Here is a 12,316-nt window from a genome sequence, read left to right on the forward strand (position 1 = left end):
CCTCATCCAAATCTCATCTTGAACTGTAGTTCCCATAATCCCCACGTGTCGTGGGAGGGACCCAGTGGGAGGCAATGGAATCAGGGGGGTGGTTTCCCCCATGCCATTCTTGTGATAGTGAGGAAGTTCTCATGATATCTGATGGTTGTATAAGGGGCTTCTCCCTTTGCTTGGTTCTCATTCTTCACTCTCCTGCCACCCTGTGAAAAAGGACTTGTTTGCTTTCCCTTCTGCCACGATTTTAAGTTTTCTGTGAGTCAATTATACCTCTTTCCTTTATTAATTACCCAGTCTCAGGTATGCCCTTTTAGCAGCGTGAGAATGGACTAATACACACTTATGTAAATCCTTGAGATTTTAATCTTATCTCTATAATCACCAGCCCAATCAGAACCTCCTAAACTCAGTCTCGTTTATTATTCTGGGTTAGTCAAACCTACATAAGTCTGTAGTGAAACACACAAATACACAGACCACTGCATGCATCATACCCAACCAGCATCAGGGAGGTCATTTATTGTTTCTAAAATAAAACAAAAGGCACAGTGTTTTGTTTCTCTTTTATTGCAACCCATTGCAAGGTCAAAGATTCACAGAAATATAGAAACTACAAACTGGGTGAATTTTCTTTATCCACTCAAAAAGACATTAAAGACAAAGGACCAGAATTTTCCACTACAGCAATATATTTCATAGTCTTTATTCTGAAAATACTGTTGACATTTTGGAGAGAATAAAAAGCCCTGCATTAAACGTGTTCACATGTATTTATGACATTCTAAGCAAAAAAAAAAAAAAAAAAAAGAAACTCTATATTGCCCAGAAAAATTATTTTAAGCCTCATTTCAAAGCATCTAATGAGAACACATTCAACAACCATCACAGGACCACTCAAGGTGATGCTTTTTTCTGGCTGTTTGTTTTTTTTTTTGTTTTTTTTTTGTTTTTTTTTGAGATTAATGCTTTGAGGCTGGATATGGTATTTCTATGGATTTCTACAAATGTACCAAAGCAGTTTTCCAGATTATGTTGCATCAGGCTTTCTGGATTAGTCAACATTTTAGAGAATAAGTGCAAGTCCCCACCCCACCCCCCCCCACCCCCCCCAAGCTAAAGCATGTTATAGTGCTGTACTTTAGATTCAAACAATGCAACATTTTAAAAAATCAGTTATACACTCTGAAACCATTTGACAACCAAACTGTAACACTTCAAAGGTTATTCCAACTTTGAACTGAAATGGTACCATCTATATCATAGATGGCTCTCCCTTCTTTTGTCTTTTTTAACTATTTAAAATATAGTATGACATATATAAAAATTAAACTTTTGCATATTCACTCAAGCTACTATTACTATACATACTGTCTTATAAATTAGTTTTGGATTAAAAATCAGTTAAAATATTGTGAAATAAGATATTTCAGTGGTGGGGAAGTGGATATGAAAATGATACAGTTCAATGTGTAAGAAGAAATATAGTTTATTAATGTTAAACAGCTTTTTTCTTACACAAATCTTATTCCCTTCAAATTAAATTAGAAACCCATTTAGTTATGGGAAGAATACTCATGGTGCTTACTGACTAGATTTTCCTAACTGATTGGGATTAAAACAAAAATGCCACATCAGAAACATGTTGACATAATCAAAGGAAACAGTTGTTTACAAAAAAAGAGAATCATCAGAAATCAGTAAATGGCATTCGAATGTAAAGCTATCTTTTGTTTCTTACAGCTAATGTCATGTTAGCAATGTGAGACTTAAAGAAAATGAAACTCAAACCTCAGTATATCTGTTAAAGACCAAATAACAGTTACATTCACTCAGGGAAAAATAAATAGCAAATTCACAAGTTAGGGTTTTGTTTCTAGTTCTACTGTGAAAGATAACCACTCTTTAGCTTAAAAAGGCTCCCTGATGTCCTCATTATAAATCTAGACACAGGAACAGTTATTTGAGCCTGAGTCCCTATTATGAATTAATTGTAAAGATGTGTTAAATCAAAACATATATTCATTTACTGATAGGTCTTGTCTTAACTGAAGCTGGCAATCTTTAATTCAACAAAGAAATGCTTATTTCTGACAAGTGTAAACAGAATTTCAATGAACAGATTTTCTAATTTTCTTTCTTAACTCATATATTGGCTAGCAATAGATCTTTGCAGTAGCATGAGAACTAGTCCAAAATGACAACATGCATATATCCAAAAAACCTGTTCAAGAACCCAAAGCAAAGCAAAAAGAGCAACAACAGTAGAAAGATTGTCTACTTATATCTCACTCATGAATCCTCTATTAATGTGACTACCCTCTCGTATCTCAGAAATAGACTTTAATAATTACCAAAATTAAGAAAATAAGGAAATGATCTGTAGTTTTTAAAATAACTGCACACCATTAATTACATTGGTGGCTTCAATGTTAATTGCTACGTTGGTGGCTTCAAATATCATTAAAATATATCCTGACCAGTTACTACCCAGGAAATAAAAGCTAACACATTGTTAACATAAAACCAACTAAAATATTTAGTGCTCAACAGAATGCATTTGTAGAATAATCTGTAATTAACTTTTGTGAGCTGGCCGGGGGAGTTCAGATTGTTGCCTCTATATAACAAATTTAGAAAAGGCTTTATTCTTTCTAGTCCCCAAGTCACCCACCAGATAGCAAGTTGGCCACCTGAAGATACACGGAGTTAGGCAGTGCCACAGTGGATAACATGCTACCTTAGTGGCCTGGATGAAGGCTTCTCTGTCAGGAAATGATCTAGAGTAGATCACAGCCCTGGTGTAGATGTGCACACGTGTGAATATGTGAGAGAGTGTAAGTGCCTATACGTGCAACATCACTTCTGCTGTAGTCATCATCAGTAGAAGTGCACAATTCATCCCATGTAAAAAGAAGGCCTTCTTACTTGGACATCCCCAAGTGGCAGCAATTAGAAGCTCAAAATAATACATCCAATTTTTTGACTCTATATTAAAAATACCTTTTTTTTTTTTAAAGAGAAAGAAGCCTTTGAAGTTAAAAACTAAAAAGTTTGTGGCTTTCATAATCTCTAATTTCTAAGAAAAAAAGCCAGCTCACTTGGGAACAAATGACAACTGCACTTTTGGTATGCAGTATGCAAACAAGACACAAATACACATACTTAACACACACAGACAGGTGACAGTCAAAACCCTTCTGAGAGATCAGCTCCCCAAATGTACAATTCTCCTCTACTCTGCTGAATGATCCCAGTGGACTAGGCGGGGCAGGAGCGTTAGGAGGAGGCGGCAGACATGTTGGGGGTCCAGCCCATCTGATAGGCTCTCTCCAGGGTCCTCTTGCAGTCCTGCAGGACGGTGCTGAAGGTGATGTGGGGGTACTGCTGCACCAGCTGTTCCACCGTCACTTCGTTGACCTGCAAACAAAGAAGAGTCACCATCACGCACAGAGACCACCAACACCACGCTGCTGCCCACGCTCACTGATGTGCTGCAGCCGGCTCACTGTGACACAAAGAGCCCTCGCCTTGTTCCTCCTAGCGATGTGAGGAAGGGTTTTGTGAGAAGATATGCGTCCCCTTTCATCTGACCTCTCTGATCTCCCAGTAACACACCTGCCCTTAGGGATTTTTAAAAGACATAATATCAAGAAATCAAAAGTGTTTTCTAGAAGCATAAATGACTGTGATTTGTCAAGATCTTAACAATGTCCACTGAAAATCTAGTGCTTGGGAGGTAAAGAAGCAGTAAGATAGCTAATGTGCATTTGACTTCATCATCAACCCGACAGCCTTTTTAGGACAAAAATTATGGAATGCTGGAGAGGATACACTAGATTCCAGACAGAAGTGTTGGGGAAGATGTTTATTTTTCTTCCCTTTAAATGTTAAGGTACGGCAAACTTCAAGTTCCTTTGTGAAAAGGGCTGAAATGTGAGGAATCAATAATTAAAACATACATGGCTGGCAGGTCAGAGATGGCCCCAATAGACCTTAACCATCAAAGATACCACCTTGATTCATGATTAGACAAGGCAATCAGACAGGCCTAATTAAAACTAACACCTTTACAATTGCTGTGCTGTGAAGGGATTAATTTGTCAATTATTTTTAAGCTGATTGCAGTTCATATCACAGAAGTAGACAGTTTTCTTCATTCTTTAGATAAATAAATGATTAACCTAAGAACCACAACTTTTAGGTAGTTTTATTTAAAATCTTTATTGAACACTTGAGCATTTTCAAATACATCAATATTTCATTCATCTCGAGTAAGCTAGCCTGAAAGAAAGGACTTGTGACACACATTTTTGAGTACACCTCTTGATGCCCATTATTGGAAAAGATCAGGACCACTAGGAAAAACCTAAAACAACATCAAATCCTTGCTGTTTGCTTTGAAAACCTACTTAGAAGTATGATGATCATGAAATTCAGCTATCTGCACTTTTCTGAACTAGCATGATGTTTTCTAAGTGATCTAGAAAAGTATGTTATCTGCTAATCTTTTTACATTATTGAGAGTTGATATTTCAACATTGTGTTGATGATGCCAGAGCATTTCTCTATTTAAGACTTGCTTGTGTTTAAGTCAACTTTTATTCCAAATTTAACAAAGCCATACAACTAATTCCTTTTGTGATAAAGCTATGATTTATACCATTTTATTTTCGAAAGCTAAAATAAAATAATTTTGAATAAAAAAAGGAAAACTGATATACATATTGGAGTTGAAATATGAACTGATGAATTTAATATAATTTAAATGTGTGCTCTAAGTCTAGAGTTCAGACAGCTTATAATAGTACATTTAGGAGTCATGTATCACCTGGCCTTGCCTATTCCTCTAGCATATTTTTGATACTATCCAGCCACTTGGCCTAGTTTCTGTTTATTAAGTTGTTCAAGTTCCTTCTGGTCTTGGGATCTTTACACATCCCTGGAATACTTTTTGCCCCACTTATCCATTATGACCCCTTTCGCATGCCTACTTACTACTCATCTTTGAGTTCTTAGCTTAAATGTCATTTTCCCAGCAAATTTGGATCACTGCCTTATCTCTGCTCCCCTCACTAAGTTACATAAGTATTCCAGATCATTCACTGCTGCCCACTTTCCCCCCATAGTACTTATTATTGTACTAAGTTTACGACTGCTTAGTTTAATGTCTATTTCTCTTGCTCCAATCTAATATCTACTTAAGAACTATGATAAGCCAGGCATAGTTATTAGTGAGTGAACGCTAAAACAAATACAAACTACAAATAAAAAATAGAAATCCAAGAATAAGGAAAAGCCAGACACTAACATACTAATCAAGAAGACCAACATTTTCTTGAGGAACTCATATTCAGCTCAATAATCTCCTCCTTCAGGGAAGCCCTCCCTAGGCAACCCAACCCAGAAGGTTGAGTTAGGCACCCCTTCCCAGTGCACCATGGCAGGCACCCTGCAAGGTATGTCCTCTCTTTGAGCACTCTCACACTGTACTACAATTATCTGTCCACTTGCCTATATATTCCACCTCAGTAAAAGCCTCTGGAGATTAAAGATTGCCTTTTATCTTTAAATCTATTGGGCTGTTCAAAATAGAGAAGAACCATGGCAACTGTGGTTCGTATCATGGGCTTTGGAAGCCACCAGAAACAGGTTTGAATTCTGCTTTCATGTTACTTCTTTTTTTTTTTAATCTACCAGGTTTTATTTTGATAAGATGTGATTAAGGAATCTAATTTTACTTTTTAAAAAAATTATACTTTAAGTTCTGGGATACATACGCAGAATGTGCAGGTCTGTTACATAGGTATATACGTGCCATGGTGGTTTGCTGCATCCATCAACTCATCATCTACCTTAGGTATTTCTCCTAATGCTATCCCTCCCCTAGGCCCCCACCCCCTGACAGGCCCCAGTGTGTGATGTTCCCCTCCCTGTGTCCACGTACTTTCATTGTTCAACTCCCACTTATGAGTAAAAACATATGGTGTTTGGTTTTCTGTTCCTGTGTTAGTTTGCTGAGAATGATGGTTTCCAGCTTTATCCATGTCCCTGCAAAGGACATGAACTCATTCTTTTTTATGGCTGTATAGTATTCCATGGTATATATGTGCCACATTTTCTTTATCCAATCTGTCACTGATGGGCATTTGGGTTGGTTCCAAGTCTTTGCTATTGTGAATAGTGCTGCAATAAACATACGTGTGTATGTGTTTTTATAGTAGAATGATTTATAATCCTTTGGGTATATACCCAGTAATGGGATTGCTGGGTCAAATGGTATTTCTGGTTCTAGATCCTTGAGGAATCCCCACACTGTCTCATGTTACTTCTTTAACATTTGGTTTTTCTCAACTGTAAAGACAGGACAAAAGTACTTATCATAGGACTGTTATAGGGATGAAATGTAATAATATAACTAGCACTGTGACTGTTATAAAAGGCCCACCATACAGTGGCTCTCACTATTGAAGGAGGCACTCAGTAAATGGTCACTGAATGCAAGAGTTAATTCATGATCTCTTAGGGCCACCAATTCTCTATAGCGTTAATCAATATTGTTCCACCTCTAAGTTATCTCATAAAGCAAACCTTGTTAACACTAGTTGTAATGTTTAAAATAAATTAATCACCAAGCAAGAAATAACTTTTAGAATGTTCTCCATGTACAAGAAGAATCTATTTTTTCTTAATGCTTTCTTGAGCAGATTCCAGAACTCTCCTTAACAACATAGTCCAGGTTTTAAGTGACTACTTTGGCATGGTTTGGATATTTGTCCCCTTCCCATCTCATGTTGAAATGTGATCCCCAATGTTGGAGGTAAGGCCTGGTGGGTTTGGTTCACGGGGGTCTGCCCATCATGGCTTGGTGCTGTCTTCGACATAGTGGGGGAGTTCTCTCGAGATCTGGTTGTTTAAAAGTGTGTGTAGCACCTCCCCCAACTCTCTCTCTTGCTCCCAGCCTCGCCATGTGACATGCTTGCTCCCCTTCGCCTTCCACCATGACTGTAAGTTTCCTGAGGCCCTCACCAGAAGCAAATGCCAACATTGCACTTCCTGTACACCTGCAGAACCATGAGCCAATTAAACCCCCTTTCTTTATAAATTACCCAGTTTCAGCTATTCCTTTATAGTAATACAAACAGACTAATATATCACTGTCAGGAAATTCTTCCTTTTTTTTAACGGATGTTCCCCATGCTGCAGTTAGGTGCCTTGCCTTCCTTCTGCCATAAACAAACAAAAGGATGCAGGTTTCCCTAAGAGATGAAGTCATTTCGTCAGAGAGGAACCTTGGAAATCTGCATCACATTGCAAAGAAGTAAATGTAGTCCAAGCCACTTGGCATTCAAGTAAGTACTAACTAAAAATAAATGAGAAAAGAATGGAGCAGAGAAAACATTCAAAACCACTGTCAACGATATGAACTCTTTTCTATGGTACATCTTTTCCAATTTATACACAGGTTTGTACAGAGTTTTGTACCTAGGGTTGACAGGCAATTTGTTTTAGAGGGCCAATTAATTTAAAAATAGAAAATATCTCTATGTGATAACTGTTTTCCAGGAAAAGGCACATAATTCACCTTAAGCAAACTGGATACATGAAGATATGGATTTATGAAGTATACAAATTAGAGAATAATTGTTCACTTTAGTAAATAATTTCATGGTAGGGTTAATTTATTTTGCCAGCTCCCCCAGTGTATTTTATATATCCTCTGATTTCCCAAAATGCAATTTACCTATTTCGGCTGCACAAAGTAAAATACATCTGTAGTTGAGAATATAGATGATGATGTGTTTGTTCTCTGGCTTTCATAGGTTTGGGGTAAGAATAGACAATAATTTGACTTTGTGTAACTGTATGAAAAATGAAACCAGTAATCCTCTGTGGATATAATGTATCTTCTAAGCAATCCTTTCGCTAACTGTACTCTGTAAATCCTAGGAAACAAAGCAGTGGGGAAAATGCAAATATTTCATTTTAGAGCTCTGTTGGGTAGAAGTTATTCAGGGGAAATACATGGGCTCCTACTGTGGGAGGGTTATTTTACTTATAATCTCTCCTGGCAATAGTGTGACAAATATTGTACTACAGTTATGTTCATTTACTCCTCAGAAGTACAAGTTATGCTCACCTTTTCTTTGTATGGACTCCATAAGTGCTTTGGTGACACAGAGGATTCAGCGTAAGACTCCAGCAGAGCCCAAATCCTTTTACAGCGTTATGCCTACATGCACATTCCTGCAGACATTTTGTCATGCACAACTCCACTCGCTAGAATGAAAAGAACCTCTCTCTGTTCCAACTTACAAAATATATGTAATATAAAAAGGGAACATTAAAGATGAAGTTTTTTTTTTAATTTCCCCATGATCTCTGGTTTTCTGTATTCAATTTCTTTTCCTCCTACTGAAAACTATCAATGGCAACTCCTATATGACACATGAGATTTAAAAAATGCAATGTATCTTCCTAAAAAAATATGCTGCACTGTGATTTGAAGAAATTACTGTGATTAAAGGGGAAAAAACCATGTGCCACAAGTTTTTTTTTAATATAAGGAAGACTGGATTTTATACTTCTCTCCAAATGCTGCATAACCATAATTTACATTTTCAAAATTGTTGTAACTCTTTTTAAGGTGGTAGCAATTTGTCTGGTATTTTAATCTATTTTGAGTTAACATCTATTAGCACTTTGTGAAAATGTGAGGCAAATTGCTATGCTAATGAAGGTAAATCACACCACAATTTCATGATATGGCTGCTGCTCTTATGGAAGGGTGAGGAGAGAAACTTCAGAGTTACAGAGAGTCGCTGTAACCAATTTATCTAGGCCATTACAGTCTCTTTATTAATTTCTACAGAAAGTTCTAGAAAAGTGTAAACCCAGGCCTGACTTATATCCTCAATGATACCTACTGTTCAGTAAAAGTAATTTCCGATAAAATTTGCAGAAGAAGGCATTTTCATTAAGTGACTGCTACTTCCTTTTTGACTCAGGTTTTAAGAGAAGACATATTTATGATGGGGGAAAATATCTGACATCTGAGTATATTAAAATCACACTTAAGACTGAACCACTTAAAGTTCCTGACAACAAGGAGAATTTCAGTCATCTCTTTGTTGTTAGTCCTATAGGCACTGTCTGGTATATTCTTGCCCATCAGAATACAGGCTCTATGAGACAGACATTCTTGCTGGTTTCGTTCACTGTCAAATTCCTAGCGCATAGTATATACTCAATAAATATGTGCTGGCTAAATTCATATAGGGATTGTTCAATGAATATTTATTGAGTACATTAAAAAAGCACCAAATAGTACTGTACCAGAAATTGAAGAGAGAAGCTCACCTTGTTCCCAGACTGCTCAGCTAGAGTGGTAGCAGTCTCTAAAGTCCTGATATTATGGCAGCCCCGAACTCCTTTAATCCTCTGAAGTTCATACCCATGGTGATTCTTTGGGCTATTGTCTTTTCCATCTGACATCACCAGATACCCCTTTCCGGATACATCTTCCCTAGAGTTTCTAATAATTTTGCACAGGAGACCAAAGCAGCTCATGACAGTAGTTTAATGAGTTTTGATGGGTCATGTGGCTGTCAGGGAGTACTCGGAAAATAACTAAGCTACACTTTGGATTACCTGATGGCAACCCTCCATACCAAGTGTGTAGACTAAGAGGCATGCTAATGATCCTGGACGTGAATCGGTTTCCAAAACTTGGCAAAACCCTACACAGTTCAGAGGATTTGACACTGGTGTTTACAGCATCAGCAGCCTGCTCAGGATGGCAGGCCCAGGAGGGCAGATGATTTGGAAATTTTGTGACATTTAAGCTCCCTTTTAATGTCATAGTTATCTGATGGCAAAGAATAAATTGTGGACAGGTCTCCTGACTCAAAGCAATGCCATTTCTATCTTCTGATTTCTTGGGCTTTGGGGAGTTGGTATGCCTTCACCCCTATGTGGACGCAAGTGGGAATGTGAAGGGCTATCTTTTTTTGGTTGGTTCTGCTGTCATGGTAGTGTTTAGTATCTGGTGCCTCAGGAGCATGCAATAAATGGCAATCTCAGATAAGGAGAAATTCTGCCACCAAAACTGCTCCATGCTCCCCCTGCTAAACACGTAGTATTAGGCTTTCGTGTGTTAAGAGATAATCAAACACTTCTCTTCAGCATTGTGTATTTTGGCAAAATACTTGAAAACAATTTGTTAATGTTTTACTCAAATAACCAAGGCAAAATAAAAGTATGTCTCTGTTCAGGTAAGGACAGGGAAGACAGGAAAGGAATAATATTCAGTGAACATCTATTATTTCCCAGACATCTAAGCATGAATACCCCTACTCAGATGGAATTCCTATTTCACACAGCTAGTAAATGGTAGCTAGAGTTTGAATTCAGGACCCCAACGCACAGTGCTCTCTGCACTGTACCACATTGCCTGGCCCCTTAGGTAAGATGGTGTGGTGTGGAAAGTGTCCGACTGGGGCCTAGCTGATCTCCTGCCCTGTAAAATGTTTACTGACATTCGTTTTTTCACTGAACATAAAACAGATTGCAGTTTGCATATAAATACATTTCAAAGTCCTTGATAATGTTTTCAAAATGGCTGCTCTAAATGTAAATTATAATGGATCTCATTTGGCCTGCAGAATGGTCTGTTGTGGAGCTGTGGGTTGCATGAGACTTTGAAGCATGATGGAAATGCGATGAAGCTGCAGGCCTGACAATGGGCCTTTGGATAGGCCATCCATGACTATGCCAGAAACGGGCACTGCTTCCTTTCCCGTCTCTCACCCATAAAAACACTTTTCCTTGTTACAGAGGTAGGATGGCCTGCAAGCCAGATACGGCCCCTGCCCTCTTGCAGCTTATAACCTAGCAGGGGAGGAACAATGACACCAACAACAGCAAAGCCCAAGAAGTGCTTTCTAGGGAAGTGGAGGTTGCTGCAGAAGGAAGCCTGCAGTAGGCACCTGACCTGCTCCTTGAGGGCTGGAAAGGGCTTTCCAAATGAAATGATATTTCAGTGGACTTCTGAAGGACAAGGAGGTGTCAGCCTGTGTACCACATGCATAAAATATGCACATATTATTCAGAGAAGAAACCAGCTCATGAGCTAGAATAAAACAACTCATCAGTTGTTACTTTGTAAGCTATGCAGTGTTTCTCCCGCCCCATCCAACAAACTCAAGGGTATACCTGCAGTAAGTTCTTGTGTCAAATAGCTCTGCTCTGAGGAAGAGGGGGCGAAGAAGGTGGACCCCTTTATTTGCAGGTGGGAAACGTAAAGTGCCCACAGTATACCTGTGAAGGCATCACAAATAGCACACTCAGCGCCTGCCTCCTAATTCAGGGCTTGGCCCTTCACACTGGTCTGTCACTCTTCACAGACTCCCTGGGCAATGTCACTCACTGCTAACAGCCCCAGAGGCTGACTCCTGGCGGCCCAGAGGCAGAGTGTTGTCTCTGGTGCAATAGCCTCTGGAGCCTGCTTCTCTCCGCGTTTCTTGGCTCTCTGGGAAACTGTGGTGGATATCTGTGGAACCTGGTACTCACCAGGTGCCAGCAAAAGTCATCGTGAACAATGCATATTCAAATGGCCCTTAATGTGCTTTCAGCTGGTGCCCACAGACTCTAAGATGGGCACATATTAAAAAGGATGAAATCAGGGTAATGTGAATTTTAGTAACACCCCAAATTTGCATGTAAATGAGGTGAGTCATCTAAGTGCAGTTTAAAATATTTTAAATAGGACACTAAGAAAAGAAAAAAAGAGCAGATGATATATTGATTTTTCCAGGATCCTGCACAGCTGACATGTGCCCGCTCTCTGCTGGCCTCGGTAGATTTTTATAATTCCATCTCTCTCCCTTTACAGCAGGACTTCGCACATCCCTGTTTGGGTGACATGCCACATTCTGCTGAGGTTTGCTATGGTGAGAGCAGGGAACTAGGAATCCGGTGCCGCTTTTCAATCTCTCACCTCTTTCTCTTCAGTGGCAAGGCTAAGCTTCCTACCTTAGCACTTGGCTCCTTTGTTCTCTCGTGTGATCAGCTTCACATTCCCTTCCTTCCCTCTTCCTTTCTCAGACAAACGAAGGCCTTCTGCCATAAACCCTACAGTGACTCATATATAGCAAACTTATGATAAATGTTTACTGACATGGGATGAATTAAACTGTGTCTACAATGGCAAGCAAGATACAAACAAGAATAAAGTGGTTGTCAACCCAACTGCTCATTAGAACTACCTGAAGATCTTTTAAAAGTCCCAATGCCCAGGGCATATCCTAGGCCAGTTATGTCA

The 12,316-nt window shown here is 38.8% G+C and overlaps 1 protein-coding gene across 1 annotated transcript in view; it reads right to left on the minus strand.

Annotated features, from left to right (window-relative positions):
- Nucleotides 1-543: 543 nt before the first annotated feature.
- FBXL17 (F-box and leucine rich repeat protein 17) overlaps nucleotides 544-12,316 on the minus strand; it is a 533,333-nt gene continuing 521,560 nt past the window's right edge. Inside the window, exon 9 of the mRNA XM_055298027.2 lies at nucleotides 544-3,414. Coding sequence (XP_055154002.1) covers nucleotides 3,274-3,414 — 141 coding nt within the window. The 3' untranslated portion in view covers nucleotides 544-3,273. The remainder of the gene's footprint in view (nucleotides 3,415-12,316) is intronic.

The sequence above is a fragment of the Symphalangus syndactylus genome, chromosome 11 (assembly GCF_028878055.3).
Source record: "Symphalangus syndactylus isolate Jambi chromosome 11, NHGRI_mSymSyn1-v2.1_pri, whole genome shotgun sequence".
Taxonomy (NCBI): domain Eukaryota; kingdom Metazoa; phylum Chordata; class Mammalia; order Primates; family Hylobatidae; genus Symphalangus; species Symphalangus syndactylus.